The sequence below is a fragment of the Hoplias malabaricus genome, chromosome 3 (assembly GCF_029633855.1).
Source record: "Hoplias malabaricus isolate fHopMal1 chromosome 3, fHopMal1.hap1, whole genome shotgun sequence".
NCBI classification, from domain to species: domain Eukaryota; kingdom Metazoa; phylum Chordata; class Actinopteri; order Characiformes; family Erythrinidae; genus Hoplias; species Hoplias malabaricus.
Window position 1 is genome coordinate 52,465,459 of NC_089802.1, and position 17,238 is coordinate 52,482,696.

The 17,238-nt window shown below is 37.0% G+C and overlaps 1 protein-coding gene across 1 annotated transcript in view; it reads left to right on the plus strand.

The window, feature by feature from the left end:
• Positions 1–10,657, plus strand: part of scn8ab (sodium channel, voltage gated, type VIII, alpha subunit b) — a 68,714-nt gene extending 58,057 nt beyond the window's left edge. Inside the window, exons 22-27 of the mRNA XM_066664136.1 lie at positions 1,408–1,692; positions 1,852–1,905; positions 2,093–2,230; positions 3,156–3,260; positions 3,359–3,629; positions 4,751–10,657. Coding sequence (XP_066520233.1) covers positions 1,408–1,692; positions 1,852–1,905; positions 2,093–2,230; positions 3,156–3,260; positions 3,359–3,629; positions 4,751–5,907 — 2,010 coding nt within the window. The 3' untranslated portion in view covers positions 5,908–10,657. The remainder of the gene's footprint in view (positions 1–1,407; positions 1,693–1,851; positions 1,906–2,092; positions 2,231–3,155; positions 3,261–3,358; positions 3,630–4,750) is intronic.
• The last annotated feature ends 6,581 nt before the right edge of the window (positions 10,658–17,238 follow it).

The following is a 17,238-nucleotide window of genomic DNA, read 5'->3' on the forward strand; positions in this document are numbered from 1 at the left end:
TGTGCCAGAGGGGAACATGGTATAATTTAGCAGTCAGGCCCTGCTCTTGGCTCTGCATGATCTTCTGCTAGCCTGCTACAATAGAGCATTATCCTGCCAGCCAGTGCCATCATTGCTTTTGTGTGTATTATGAGAGTGTGGACTGGGGAGGTGAAGCCTGGCCACATCTCTTCTTCATTGGCTGGCATTGTTCTCTGAATGACTGAGTTTTTTTTCTAAACTTACAGCAGTATACTGGAATGACAAGAGTCTATGAAGGGTTCTATTGGTTGAAGATTCTCAGATTTTTAGAATAATATTGTGATGATGGTCTCCACAAATGTATTATAGTTGGCCTGCTTTATTTAACTTGTATGTGTATATTTACACACTAAAATATCCCCTTGTTTATTGCTATTAAGTGTGGAACTGCTCTTCATCCACACAGTTGTCTGGTATTCATTTTGATTGTTTCAGCTATTGTCAGTACCAGTTTCATATGTGAACTTACACATAAAATAAATGACACTAAAATTAAATAAATCAGAATAAATATTCTGAAAATACACCTGAAAAGATATTTGGGAAATGGCTGTTTAAGAATAAATACAGTGACCACAATCATGGGTCCACCGAGCTTCTACAGCAGTGACATTCATAAAAATTGAAGGTTCCAAAAACTGTGACATTTATTTATAATGCCATAGAAAAACCAATTTTGGTTCCCAAAAGAACCCTTTAATGGACGGTCCTTTAGAGGGCAATTTTTGTGAATGTCATGTATGAGTGAAGTAACTCTTTAGAAAACCTTTAAATTTGAGTATAACCATTATATTATATGAAGATTCTATAAAACTTTAAAAGGTTCTTTAGACTTCTATTTTAAACATTGTTCTTCAGGGAACCAAAAATGGTTCTGTTATGACATTGCTGAAAGAATGTTTTGGAGCACATTTTTAAAGGGGGTATTTTCTCTGAATCTACTCAGAGATGCTGGTGTCATTCCAGTATGCAGCTTATATGTGTGTACGTTAAATTATATATTATTTTCATTATGCTTCAGATATATTAAATGTGGATAGTTCCAGACTAAGGACTGTTAGGGATTGAAGGGAATTTCACTCTTTTTCTGTTTTACTATATTGCTTGAAAAGAAAAATTCAGGAATAAATTTAGAAATAGTTTGTTTAATCCAAAGCCTTAAACCCATAGATTTAGATAAATAATGTAACATAGTTTGACTGTATAGTTACACATGCAGAAATGAGTTAGGTTCCCTTTTAAATGTTCTTGGTTAGGTTAGTTGTTTGGGTATAAATATATCATGAGTATTTGAGGACAAGACCTAATTCGTTATATGTACTCAGACATTTGTTTCTCTTCCCTTTTTTCCCCCACTACCTGTCCTTCTATCACTCTGTGTATTAGGTTGTTGTGAACGCTCTGGTAGGAGCCATCCCCTCTATTATGAATGTGCTGTTGGTGTGTCTGATATTCTGGCTCATCTTCAGTATAATGGGGGTTAACCTGTTTGCCGGAAAATACTACTACTGCTTTAATGTGACAGCGGAGGAGTATTTTCAACCAGATGATGTCAACAATAAGACACAATGTTTTGCTCTCATCAACGCTAATCACTCTGATGTTCGCTGGAAGAATGTTAAGATCAACTTTGATAACGTGGGTGCTGGATACCTGGCACTTCTGCAAGTGGTGCGTTTTATTTATTTTTTAAATAGTATTTTGTTAATGGAGTTACAGAAATGTAAATACTTTATATATGCAAGTATGACATACAATACAAAATAATTGCAAACTATGACCTTATGATTATCACTGACATCTCATTATTGCTGCATTTTCTGTTTTCAGGCCACATTCAAAGGCTGGATGGACATCATGTATGCAGCTGTGGATTCCAGAAAGGTAAATAAAATGTCCTTAATGCTTTGGATTTTAATTTTGGTATATGCAACAGTTTTAATAAGCTTTTCGTTTCATTCAAGTGTTTCCCCATTGTATATTTCAGAATTCATGTAAATTTATGCAATAATGTGTCTTTGTGACAATAAATGCTGCCAGTGAGTAAATTATTTGCTGTTGTTGTTTCCAGGTTGAAGACCAACCGAAGTATGAAGACAATATCTACATGTACATATACTTTGTCATCTTCATCATCTTTGGCTCCTTTTTTACACTCAATCTCTTCATTGGTGTCATCATTGACAACTTCAACCAGCAGAAGAAAAAGATAAGTGTTTATGTCTTTGTTCCTTTATACGAAAGCATATCACTACAAAAATGAAAATGAGAATGTAATATATAAAATGACATAATCACAAATTTTAACTTGAAACAAGCAAAATTGAACAAGGGTGCTAAAATTAAATAAACCAAAAACCATGCTACAGTCGTACAGTCCGAAGTGTTAAGCTACACTTACATTAGCAGAGAAGGTGAAGAAGGGAGAGAAATAGAACCATGTGCGATTAATTAATTTTTACCTGTCTTATACCTTCATTTTTATGCCTGACTCCATGAAAAGGTTTAATTGACTGTGTGGCAGCAGGTGGAATATATATATATATATATAAAAAAAAAAGATAGCCTCTCCGTAAACCACAGGTGCCATTTGAAGCTCCAAAGCTTCAGCAACCTTATGCAGAATCTGGGAGTCTTCGTCTTTTGTTTTTTTTTTATAATTTTTTTTTATTGCATAGGGGTGATAATGTTACTTCAAATTGGAGAAGTGTCCCATTTAACATTTGAATTTGCCCTCTTTCTAGCATGGTAGTTAGGTACAAAATTACATTTCAAACACACTGTCACTGAGTGCAGATGTATATTGTGAATTACAGTTTCATTTAATTTAATTCAAAAGTATTCATATAACTTTTAAATAGCAAATAAAAATGGAATTATTAAATTATATTGCCATTTTGCATTTTACAGTTTCATTTTAACCTTGATACATAGGTTTCATTATTTTTTATGCCTGTTTGTTTTAACTCTGTCTTGAAGGTGATATAAATTCTTATAATAAACAATTTATAATGTTAATAAATAATTACCCTTACTTTAAACTTACCTGTTTAAATCTGACCATTCCCCATATACATGCATGTCTTTACAAATATAGATTGTGAGATTGTAACCAGTGTAATTTTTCTCTATACTTTGGAGGTCAGGATATCTTCATGACAGAAGAACAAAAGAAATACTACAATGCTATGAAGAAATTGGGCTCAAAGAAACCCCAGAAGCCCATTCCCAGACCACAGGTATGCCACCTCTAGGCTTATTCCCTCATTTGATGAAAAAATGTAAAAGGAATTATTTTTTTACATTGTTTACATCCTGGCTTCCTTTTGTTTTTTAGAACAACATCCAGGGAATGGTATTTGACTTTGTCACACAGCAGGCCTTTGACATCTCCATCATGATGCTCATTTGTCTTAACATGGTTACTATGATGGTGGAAACAGATGACCAGTCAGATGAGACAGAGAACATTCTGTACTGGATCAACTTTGTCTTCATTGTTGCTTTCACTGGCGAGTTTGTTTTGAAACTATTTGCATTACGCCATTATTATTTCACCAATGGCTGGAACATCTTTGACTGCGTTGTGGTGATTTTATCTATTGTAGGTGAGTAAAATGTACCTAGGTGGGTTGTCCTAACTTAATCATTTTTTTCTAATGCCTGCTTCTTGCTCTTTTCTTTAAAGCAAAAGTTTGGAGGAAAATTATTCATTCATTATCTGTAACCGCTTATCCAGTTCAGGGTCGCGGTGGGTCCAGAGCCTACCTGGAATCATTGTGCGCAAGGTGGGAATACACCCTGGAGGGGGCGCCAGTCCTTCACAGGGCAACACAGACACACACACACACATTCACTCACACGGACACTTTTGAGTCGTCAATCCACCTACCAACGTGTGTTTTTGGACTGTGGGAGGAAACCGGAACACCCAGAGGAAACCCACGCGGACAACACACCAAACTCCTCACAGACAGTCACCCGGAGCAGGAAACGAACCCACAACCTCCAGGTCCCCGGAGCTGTGTGATTGTGACACTACCTGCTGCGCCACCGTGCCGCCAGAGGAAAATTATATTTGGACCTAAATTTATTTCACTGAGTTCCAACATTTGTCACTTTTAGAGATAAAGAAACTAATACAACGCTAGAATCACTATAAGCAATTATAAAGGCAAGTGTTTTCCAAGATGGGCAGCACAGTGCTGCAGCAGGTAGTGTCGCAGTCACACAGCTCCAGGGACCTGGAGGTTGTGGGTTCAAGTCCTGCTCCAGGTGACTGTCTGTAAAGAGTTTGATGTGTTCTCCCCATGTCTGTGTGGGTTTCCTCTGGTTGCTCCGGTTTCCTCCCACAATCCAAGAACACACAGTGGATTGGTGAATCAAAGGTGTGTGTGTGTGTGTGTTGTCCTGTGAAAGACTGGCGCTCCCTCCAGGGTTTTTTCCTGCCTTGCACTCAGTGATTTGATAAGCGGTTACAGATAATGAATGAATGAATTTTTTAAAATTAAATTTCTAGATGAAATGGTGGAGATTAGGTTTCCAAGAATGAATCAAAGAAATAAGGAATTTTGATTGAACAACTATATTAGGAGTAAACATAAAATTATATAAAAGCATTTTTTGTTACCAAACTATTCCTTCAAAACATATGTAGAAACCAAATGTGCCATAGTTCTAAATGCTTTTAACATTAATCTGCTTCTATTTTGTGTTTCCTATGTTGTAGGTATGTTCTTGGCAGACCTCATTGAGAAGTACTTTGTGTCACCTACTTTGTTCAGGGTGATTCGTCTGGCTAGAATTGGCAGAATCCTGCGTTTAATCAAAGGAGCCAAGGGCATCCGGACTTTACTGTTTGCCTTGATGATGTCACTTCCTGCTTTATTTAATATTGGCCTGCTGCTCTTTCTGGTCATGTTCATTTTCTCCATCTTTGGCATGTCCAACTTTGCATATGTGAAAAGGGAGGTAGGCATTGACGACATGTACAATTTTGAAACATTCGGTAACAGTATGATAATCTTGTTCATGATCACCACTTCAGCTGGATGGGATGGCTTGCTGGCACCCATTCTCAACTATGCCCCTGACTGCAACCCTTTCAAGGAAAACCCAGGGACCACAGTAAAGGGTGATTGTGGCAACCCTTCAGTGGGAATCTTCTTCTTTGTAATGTACATCATTGTGTCCTTCTTGATTGTGGTAAATATGTACATTGCCATTATCTTGGAGAACTTCAGTGTTGCAACAGAAGAGAGTGCTGATCCGCTGTGTGAGGATGACTTTGAATCCTTCTATGAAATCTGGGAGAAATTTGACCCAGATGCTTCACAGTTTATCACTTTTGCCAAGCTACCAGACTTTGCCGATACATTGGAGCACCCTCTACGTGTGCCTAAACCCAATACAATTGAGCTGATCGCCATGGATCTGCCCATGGTCAGTGGAGACCGCATCCACTGCCTGGATATTCTGTTTGCCTTCACCAAACGTGTGCTGGGTGACAGTGGTGATCTGGACATGATGCGTCAGCAGATGGAAGAGCGCTTTGTGGCAGCGAACCCATCCAAAGTTTCTTACGAGCCTATTACCACCACACTGCGCCGCAAGCAGGAGGAGGTGTCAGCAGTGGTCATCCAGAGGGTGTACCGGGCCCACCTGGCCCGCAGAGGCTTCGTCTGCAAACGCAGGCCTGTCAACAACAAGCTGGAAAATGGAGGGACAAATCAGGAGAAGAAGGAGAGCACGCCCTCTACTGCATCCCTGCCATCTTATGACAGTGTAACCAAGCCAGAAAAGGAAAAGCAAGACGACAACAATGAAGGCAAAGGACGTAAGGAGAAGGGAAGAAACCAAAAAGATGTCAGGGAATCCAAATGTTGAAGCTGCAGCAGTGAAACACATGAACACTAACAAAGGTCATGATATTAGCATAACAATAACAACTGTAATTTTAAGCAAGACAAGTGGAAACCCTGAATCAGACTACACAGATGTACAGATTACTTTTATTTGCAAGCAAGAAAATGATCATTTCCAAATTATCCAAGAATAAAGGAACAAAACTAAATATTGTTTACAAACTTCACAGGTTGTATGACTGCAGCAGAACATTTTGGGGTTTCTTCAACCTTGACTCTTAAAAGTTAAACCAAACATAATCAGCTTCCTGTGTGACACTGTTGCATCAAGACTTGATTAAACAAAATCAAATAGGAATTTAACAAAGAATTGATACTTGACATCGTGTATTAGAGGGCTACTCTGTGATTCAGGACAGAACTCATTACTAAGCAGGAATATGACAACAAAGGAAAAACTGGAATTCACAGCATGGATTTCCCCAATTCTGGAAAATCCTGTGCTTACGCAGTGCTTACGGAATTTCCATGAAGAAAACGAACACTGCTTATTATTTAAACTTCCAGAAGTGGACAGAGGAGGAGTCTGTGCTGCTTCATTTCACAATTATGTGGAAGAACACAAAATGATTGTAAGAATGAGAAGGGATCAGTGGAGTGTGATACACAAACTTAGAGCTTGGCTGATACAAATAGTATCTTTGTGTTTGTCAGCACTTAATATACTTTACATGGTCTTTAACATTATTTGAGCGGCAAAAAAAGGAAAAAGGGGAGGAACAACAACAATGACAACAACAACAACAACAACAACAACAACAACAAAATTAACATTTAACATTTTGCCCATGTCACCCTCAGTAACTCTTTCATCATATCTTTGTTATACTTACATCAAAAGGCTTTTTTCTACATGGGCTTTCACACTGATAGGATAGGGGGCAATTACCAGGGGCCTCCAGTACACGTCTCCAAATGAATAATAAATTATTGTGCTTGTTCAATGCATAGAAATGACTTGCATGATGGCATGTTTTGATCAGAAATCTTGCATGAGTAATCATAGTCCACAAGACACTAATACAGACTACCACAGTGGCTTGACAATACGTTAAAGGCTGTCCACTGGTTAAATTTGCTACAAGGAATTGAGTACAATCTGATAAATGAATTGGCTACAGACACTAAATACATAGTGTCATTTACTCGTCTCTATTATGTAAAGTTAAAAACAGATCAACTGTGGGTTTGGCTTCAGTAGTTACAGAGGGCCTATAAAAACCCAACGGCTTTTGTTGAAATGATAGCAATGTGGCACATTTGTAAAGTTAATAGAACTAAAGAAGGACATCCCATTTTTTTGCTGCTCAGGAGATTGTGAATGGACAAGTGGAATGTTGGAATGTGTGTATGGAATGGGAAATGATTCTAGGAAAGAAGAACTATGTAAATCCTAAAGGTTCTTATTTTATTTGTATGCAGCAATATCGCTTACATTGCCTACAGTGCTGGCCCACTGCGGGACACATTGTAGGTGAGAGCAAGGTTGGTTTGCAGGGAGGGTTGGGTTATTGGGTGGGGCACTATGATGGGTGTAGCACGTTGGCTGGCATTTTTGATCCTCATCAGGGGTAAGATTAAGATGGGCTATAAGAGGTTTTTCTTTTTTTTTAAGTAAGAGGCAGTTATTATTATTTTCTTGAAGTTGTTATGAAGATATTATTTATCTGTTGCATTGTATTTCTTTGGAGAGGTCTGCTACTGTGTGTTTATGCCTGTTCTTAATCCAGTTCATGCCACAGGAATGAACTATGTTTTTTTATGTATGTATGTATGTATGTATGTATGTATGTATGTATAAAACCATCACATGTTTAGCAACTGTATGATTGTAGCTGGGGCAGGGACAAATGCCAACAAGGAAAGAACCTGAGAGAGTGTACTGGGAAGTCACAGCTATAAAAAGAGAAGCCAAAGAGACCTGTCTTACTATTCAGTGTGTGCAAGTTTGGTCTGAAAGTTTCCAGAATGTCCTGGGAGTGGATTGGGAATGCACCCCTACCCTCCTGTCTTTAATGCTTTCAGACAGACTGATGCTTGTTGAGTTCCCCCATTTTTCTCAGGATATAAAGCAGATTTATCATTCTAATGACTCTGATGTCATCAGGAAGGGCGTGCCTAAGGCCCAGAGAATGTTATTTTTCTTTAGAAGTGCTGGACTGGGTGTGATATCTTGTCACTTGTACTGAAAGAGCAGGAGTTGTAAGGCTAATAGACACAAAGTCGAGCTCCTCTCACCAGCCAAAGCAGCTTGTATCAGTGTGTGGAGATTTGAATGTTTGCCATCTACCCAAACACAAACAGTAACTGCAGTAATAAATGTGGTGCATGCTATTGCAGGGAGGAAATCACTGTGAGGCAATGAGATGTCTGACTATCAATCAAATATCACGCACCAATTCCGACCACTGTTGCAGTGGGGAGACAAGGCCTTTGACCAAAATGTGCAGTAAACAAACCCCTGGTCAGCCATATATCTCATCAGTACACAACCATCAAACTAATCCTGTAATCAGGGCAACTACTGTGAGCAGAGCAGCCACTGCACCAGAGCTATTGCAATTTCTGTAGTGTACTGATAATTTTTTTACCCCAGGCCCCTAATTGGAACCAACTATGGTATGTGTGATCAGTGAGGGTGCAGATCTGAACCAGGGAAAAAAACACATCAACAACAAAAATAAAAGCCCAACTAAAACAACAAAAATGCTCAGCAAATTTAGGACCATTTACAGTTCCATAGCACATCAAGAATAGACTGTATAAATTATACATCAACTGACCATGCATCTCATTAAAAAAAAAATAATGACTAAAAAAACAATACTGTACAGTACAAGCTATGTTGCAAATGGCACAAAATGCTGAAAAGTTAAGAATGAACTTTTTAAGAGTCTATAAATAATGTAATATATAATTTTATTTTAACAGCATGCATAGATTTATGTAAATACAGAAATACTTAAAAACTATTGCTATTAATCTAATCCTGAAGAATAATAATAACCTGAATAGAATGGCTTCACTCATTGCCCAGGTCTCACATGGTAGACTGTGAAATATTTGTTAGAAGGAGTAGATTTTTGAGACACTTTTCACATTAAAGAGGGAAATCTAATACAAATATATATTAAAATGCAAAAAGTATATAAATCTATATATAAATCTAGGCATATATAGAGCTATACTACATATGTATCTATGTATACATGTATATGTACATATGTGTATATATATGCACACATATACATATGTATGTATATAAATGTGACATTAGAACACTTTCCTCCACTGAGTTGACCTCTGCATGGAGTGGAGGGGAAGCACCGACTGTCTTTTTGCTCACATGTCTAATTTCTTTTTGTGCAATATGTTCAGTGAACGACCAAAATTCTGGCCTGGCCCACAGTGAGTGAGTGAGTGAGTGAGTGTGACTGTATATGTGTGTGTGTGTGTGTGTGTGTGTGTGTGTGTGTGTGTGTGTGTGTGGGTGGGTGTTTGTTCCTGAGTGTCTGAAGGTGTGTAGGTGTGTATGTGTTTGGATCTGTGGGCCTAAAGCTCAATGCATGGTGAAGTATTAGCTGCTTTATGTCTCCTGTATTTAGGAGGGGAATGCATTACCAGCACCTCATTTTCTACCTATGTCCTGTGTGAAGAGGATTTACCCTTGTGTCACCCTTCATCACATGTACACATAAACACACACACACACGCACACATACATATATACATACATAAAATATACACTCGCACATTCTCCCTATAAACAATAGCTCAGTTTCTGGTATAGACACCTACATTCATGATGTTTTGATTATAATCTGAGTAGGTGTGTGTGTGTGTGTGTGTGTGTGTGTGTGTGTGTGTGTGTGCGTGTGTGTGTGTGTGTGTGTGTGTGTGTGTGTGTGGACGATTTGGTCACTCTGTGTGTGTGACACAGCTTAACTAGAGTGTAGCTTTTTCCTCATCTCCTAGGTACACAGCAATGCAATTTGCATCCTTACGTTGTGTTAGGCTTTAAATTTATGGTTTCAGACATTTCTTGTCTGTCTGTGTTTGTTTCAGGTGCCTTTTGCTGCCTTTTTTGTTTGACAAAAATTTAGATGACGTTGCATTACAATTCTCCTAAACAAGTGGAGCTTGTTTAAAATGAGCACTGGGGAAAAAAAGCATTGTTCTACAGGATGTCTGAGACATCTGTTTAAAAAAAAAACAAACAAACAAAAAAAAAAAAAACAAACAAAAAAAATCAATCAAAACACCTCCAACAAAAAAAAACAAAAAAACCTTAACTGGCATCAGCCTGATTACATCCTCAGAGGTTGTAGTATAGTGTGGGGCAGATGGTTGGTGTGCACACTCTGAAGTGACTGAGTGTACACTGGAGTGCTCAGTCGGAAAATCTCTTTATGGTTCAGCCTGTGGAGAGATAAGTGTCTGCCTTCTGTGCTCAGCTTCTGTTTATTTCTGACTATTTCTTTATTTTTCTATTGATACTAATTTATGTATGTTTTCTTTTGTAGCATGACTGAGATGCTATTTCTCTCATTTGCTAATAATAATTCAAACGTGCTTATGGGTTGACAATGTTGTTCTTATCTCTTGCCACTGATGTTGGAAAGGAGAGGGTGTGTTGCACAACCACTTGGACTTGGTGAGAATCAGTGAAAGACTGTCTTCATTTGAGCACGAAACCTTTTTCCAAACAATAAAGCAGCCTTCCAGTTATAAGAATGTGTCTGTGTTTTATTTGAATGAGATGGGACAGAATGTGTATTGTCTTCATGCTTGTGTTGTCTTGAAATATGTGTCAGATGGGAATGGCATTTAAAATTAATATTTTGCTCTTGGGATAAAATCCCTTGTGTGTGTGTGTTGTTGTTGTTGTTTTTTTGTTTGTTTTTTTACATATTTTAAGTTTTATGAAAAGCTGTTCTTTATATTGTGTTTAAATTTGATGATGAATGGTTGAATGCCTACTGCAGAAAGGATCAAAAAGTACTTAAAAAAATCTGTTCCATTAGTGCCCTCTCAAAGTTGAGGGTTTTTTTCCCCCTTTTATATTTCTTTTCCAAACTTCCTCGTGTTACTGTTTCAGAGAAGCAATATATTGATTCTGCAGTGGTGATATGAGTAAGCCAAGAAATTATTATTCTTTTATCTTTAGGAAATGTGGAAAATGTGCTAAAATGTTTACACAGACAATGTATTAACAAACTGAATTACTGACAGCAGCTGAATTGTTTTATTCTTTAACATAAATTAGGTAATAGCAAATTGCACTGGAATTTCTAATATGCTATGTTTCTATAAACCAACTTTAGCCCAAACTAGTGCTGTACCCTACTTCTTCAACCTAGGATCCTTCAAAGGACCAAAATATTAACTCATGAAAAATCACTGAATGAAATCATACAGGTCTTACTGTAATAATACAGATTACTGACTCACTATGCATTGACGTCAGCATTAGAGTCAGAGTGACTCATGGATCTCCTTCACTCACCTCTGGCAGTGCAAAGTGTCGTTCTGCAGCAACAACTGAAATGCATTACAACCTCCCATACTCCAAGTCTCTTCTCAGGATAAACAGAATTCAGATGCATATGTGTTTCTTCCTAAGAAAAAAGAACATTTATTTCCTTCTCTAAACTGAATTTAAATTCTACATTTTCCTAAATAAAATACCTCCATAAAATATTTTGGTACAAAACAATGAATAGATGGTTTATTTTATGAAAAACATAAAAGACCAAGGTTTTGAAAGCATTTTTGTTTGTTTGTTTTTTTGTTCATACATAATTCATATGTATATTTTAATGAAAAAAAAAACTATGAGGAAGTTTTGTTTGTAATGACCTCCTTAATTCCTTAATTTTAAAAAGACTTTCAAAGGACTCTGATAAAATAGTATAAAACAATAACAAAACATTCAATGTTATCTGTTAAATTATAGGGGACATAGTGTGCAACGCTTTGTGTCATGCCTTTTAATGACTGGATGAGAAGATATGGCCAATGATAATATGCTCTAATTTAAGGAATAATGGGTTACTGGTTTACGCATAGGGCAGCACGGTAGAGCAACAGATAGTGTCACTGTGGGGCTATGGGTTCAAGCCCTGGTCCAATGACTGTCTGTGTGGGGTTTGGTGTGTTCTCCCCATGTCTGTGTGTTAAGATTCACGTCAACGAAGAAGGTCAATGGGCTCCTCTCATCCTCTGAAAGCAGCTAGCTAGTATGGTTTACACACAAGATTTGCAAAATAACATTTATTAACTAAAAAACTAAAATAACCTAAAATATTCACTTTAAAGATACAACATTAATTTGTTATCTTAATTAATCTTAATTAAATATTTGTTATGTTGTGATGATGAATTGGAGCAAAAAAAATGCTCCAAAATAATTTGTTGTATTGAAAAATATAGGGCTTCTGTAAACTTGTATTATCTTCTGCATCAATTTTATAAGCTAAAGTAACTAATTAATGTTTGTAAAGAAAGTATAGGTAATGGTTAATGGTCCTTCCAGATGCAAAAGAAAACAAATTCTTAAGCTAACAGCTATTCTTGTTAGTTCCACATTTACCTTGTTTCCAGACCAGGTCCAAATTTTCAGTTTGGTTTGGACCAAAATAGCAATTTTGAAAGGTAATTCTGACCACAATCCAGACCATGGCACAAAAATTTGACAAATAGAGGTAATCACTGTGTGGATCAAACTGAACCATGATTCATTTTGTTTGCAGTGTAAAAACACTTTTTTTGGATGGGTCAGACTATTAGCAAAAAAAAAAATCTGTCTACAAACAGAATTTAACAGGAACTGGAAATTTACAGGTAGTGTTGCTGTCACACAGCTCCAGGGTCCTGGGATTGTGGGTTTGAGTAACACTCCAGGTGACTGTCTGTGAGGAGTTTGGTGTGTTCTCCAGGTGTCCACCTGGGCTTCCTCCAGGTGCTTTGGTTTCCTCCCACGGTCGAAAAACACGTTGTTAAGTGCACTGGCGACTCAAAAAATGCCCATGGGTGAGCGTGTGAGTGTGTGTCGTCATGCAGGGTACTGACGCCTCCTCCAGGATTTGTTCCCACCTTGTGCCTAGTGACTCCGGGTATGCTCTGAACTGGATGAGCAGTTACTGACAATTAATGAATGAATGAATGAATTAATTAATGGAAATTTTATTTGTGGTGACCATGAAGCAACCAAAACCAGTTTGCCTAAAGCCACTGCTATTTGTTTTGTGTTTTAAAACTGCAAAGTCTAAATAACATTCAGAATACTTAAAAAATTTAATATTAAAATGCAAATTAATTGACACTCCTTATGGGTCACTACAGAGATGGTTTTACCTCTGTAACTCTTATAGGTGTATTTTGTTAGAACAGACTGGGAATACTAATTGTTCATATCTAAACTTGATAGTTTTATAACTATTGACACATTTTTTCTAAAGCCACCAGTTGTTAAAGCAACGTAATAGATCTACCTTAATATTACAGTTTCAAACTTTCAGAATCATTGTGCTGCTCTATTGAACTGTAATAGGGAGACTAGAGACACTCTCTTTGCAAATCTGGGCTAACTGTAGAAACAGCACTTTTCTCGCTTCTGTGAGAAATTCAGAATCTGAATGACATGATTTTTATGGTGGAATATATTGAATGTGGCAGTTTATATATAATGGGAATCTTGTTAATATGGCATTGTAATTTAAGATGTCTGTTTATTTTAACTGTTTGTTTATTTAATGTGGAAGTTTAAGGTTTATTTGAAGTGGTAATTTATTTAAGGTGGAAGTCTAAATAAAATGGGTTTTTTAAAGTGGATTTTTAAAGGTGGCTGTCAAAATATATTTTCAGTATTTTAAGGATAGTGTTGGATTTATTGTTATACAACTTTAACTTTATAGCTGTCAAATAGTATATAAGCTAACGTTGGAACAATGTTAGCAATATCTGAAAGCCAATTTCAAAGTTTGTGCATGAACCTTCCCCCTCTAGTTTTCATAATTATTTTATGTGGAATCATAAACTCCTAGTGGCAAGAACCTTAAATGCTTTTGAAAATATTTAGTGTTTAGTTAACTACCTTCTGGCCCAATGCTAATGTGATGTCACTTAAAGGCATAGTTCACGACTGTAATCAAAAAACACTTTTTAAAAAATTCCGATGATGTGTTCTGTTTACTAGCTCTCCAATCTGTTTGCGTGTAGGTAACCAGTGTCTGTAAATCTCTCTCTCTCTTTGCTCATATCTGGAGTATTCTTATACAATGAAGAGAAGTCGAATCATGAATTGAAATTGCTACATAGGTGGGTAATATTTAATTTTTTTAATTTTTGCTGTTTTGGATCAACTGCATTACAAACTACAAAACTGGTACAAAACTAAACTCTAAATTGCCCACAATCATAAACATTCCTTAAATTTCAATTATATGAAATTTTTATTGATTTAACATATGTAGTGTTTTTTAAACATTTTTCTGGGATAATGTGTGTGTGTGTGTGTGTGTGTGTGTGTAGGCTGTGCATTTAGAGGCAGAGGAGGGGTCTGCAGATAATAGAGCATCTGTCACCCTGCATACTGCTGCACAGGAGGTTTGGGGGTGGGTTTTTTTAGAGGCTGAACAGAGCAAAAGAAATGTGAAAGTTGAGGGGTAAAAGTCAGTATTTGGCTCTCAATATTTGCGTTTGAGCTTATGAAACCAGTTGTATAACTGTTTTTTCAAAAAATTATTTATATTTATATTGCCATAAATCTGACTAACAAGTGGAATGTGGAATAATATCAGGAGGTATTGCTTCATTCTATTTCGATGTTCCCTTAAAATGTTTAATGTTTAAAATAATTTTATGATTGATATTTGGCTAAATAATGATATAAACCAAGCTAAATCCCTCTATGTTCTTTGGTGGGCACATGACATATATCAGTGTTCAGCAAAAAATCACAAGATGAAAGGAGTGTGCATTGGTATACATGCTTTTAGTTTGCATAAAGGATACTTGAGGTAGATGTTCTATAAGCAGAAACAAAAGAAATCAAATTCACACATTCACAAATCATCATTAACACAAACATGAGGTAGTGGTTTTTGGCAACATACTGGATTACAATGATAAACATATTTCACAATTGCATAGCAAATTTATGTAGTAATTTTGGATTGTTTAATACTAGTTTGTACAACAGCCATTTGCCTTCACACATCACAAAAATACTGTGGCGTGGCTATGGATAGATTCCCCTAGCACAAACAATAAGTGGAGTTACATCTTAAGACAGCTCAGGAAAGCTGTGGGTGTTTCTTTGTTGTGAGTACCACAGCACAAAGAGAAAAGGGGAAAATCCTTTCAAAATATTTGAGGAACAAATTATTTATATATTTCTGAATGGTAAAGGCAAAGGAACATTTGTTTTGTACTTTGTTTCAGTCCTGATATTTAAAGATGATAAGCGTTCATTTTACTAAGACATTTGGATATATGATGGCGAAGCTGACACAAAAATATTTGGGAATACAGATGTGGCCACTATCATAAACATTTACATTTTAATTGTAACATATTTCATGTTGAGATGAATAACACATTGAGTAATAACACATTGAGGACTAAGGTTGAAAGGAAAAGACAAAGCACTCATTAAGTAGACTATGTTAAAATTTCTATGGCTTCATTCACAATTCCTGAGGATTATTAGATACATTCGAGGTTGGCAGATAAACCTCCCATTATAGAGGTTCACTGTTTGAATGTTTGTGCAATTGTACATTTTTATACAAATAATAAATTCTTATTCAGTGAGTCTATTGAAACATTGCAGCACCGTTTGAGAAAGTAAGCCCATCAAAACCAAAACATTAACATTATAAACGTTCATATTGTTTCTCTGATATACATCAGAAATTCCTGAGCATTTCTTAAGAATTATATATATTTACTTAAACCCTTAATTGTACAAACACATCCTTCTTTAAATTCCTCTTTGTGCCTCACACTTCTTACCCTATCTCTACTTTCCTTTAGATTTAAATTATTGATTGACTTTGTGGATTAGAGCTTGCCAGTGTTATAGGCTGTGCTTCACTTCACCCATTGATAAAAGAAAGACAGCAAAACAGAGGATAAGAAACAATGAACCTAAATGGAGAAATATAAACACATTCATACCTATTTGTTCTGGAACCTATTTTAAAGTGTAAATTGGGCAATTGTGACCATGAAACAAGACCATGAAAATTCCACTATCTGCACTCTTCTTCAAATTAGAGAGTATAATTATGAGAGAATGTTAAATGATAATTAGGTTTTAGTTCTAGTGCTAGGTTTTAGTACTAGCACTAGTACTAAGACCTAATTATCGTTTAACATTCTCTTATAATTACACTCTCCAATTTGAAGAAGGGTGCGGATATATGCATATCCAATGGAATTTTCATGGTCTTGTTTATTGCATAAATCAAAGGGGCTCAGTGGTAGCTGTACTGGTCTGAACCCCCATAAGAAGGTGTCTCCAAGGGTTGTAGGTGACTTGTTTTTCTCTCTTGTTCTACTTTCAAATTTGGCTGCAAGGGAGGCCTGAAGTTTTGGATGTCTGTACTTATATTTCCAATACCATTGCTAATGTGCTGATCATTATTATCTCTGACTTCATATGCTGACACTCTGGCTGTTTTTGGCTGCTCAAATCCAAATTTCCTGTTGCGTGGAAGTTCTTGGAATTCCTCCAGACATTTAAGATGTTGAACACCATGGTTGCTTGGGAGGCTGCTGCTCAGAGGTGTGGGTGTGTGTATGCCAGAGTGAAGCAGGGAGGGGGAACTAGGGGCTGTTAAGCTGGGGGTATATGCATTTCCTGGTGCAGGAGGTGGGTATGAATGTGGCAAGGCAAATGCTGACTGAGGCAGGTAGGTGGGTTTAGGGTATAAGTGTGGACTGCTGTAAGTGGACATATAATCCTGAGATATGGCACCAGAGCTGAATTGCTCTGAAAGGTTGCTTGCACTCCCAAAAGACCCCTTTACTCCCTCTAGCCCAGGAAGCCCTTCTGAGCTGTAGCCCATGGACCAAGCATCCTGGAGAGGTTCACTTCTTCTGAAGGTCCCAGGCTCCAGGTAGGCTGTACTAAAAGTGTATCTCTCAGCATAGCGTTTCAGTAGAGTGGAAGCACTGAAGGCACTGATGTCATCAGAATACCCAGAGAAACCAGGTCTGGGCTGTGGGTATAAAAGAGGCTTAGGGTGAGCAGGGGGTGACGTTGTAGAAGAGACGTCATAGTGTT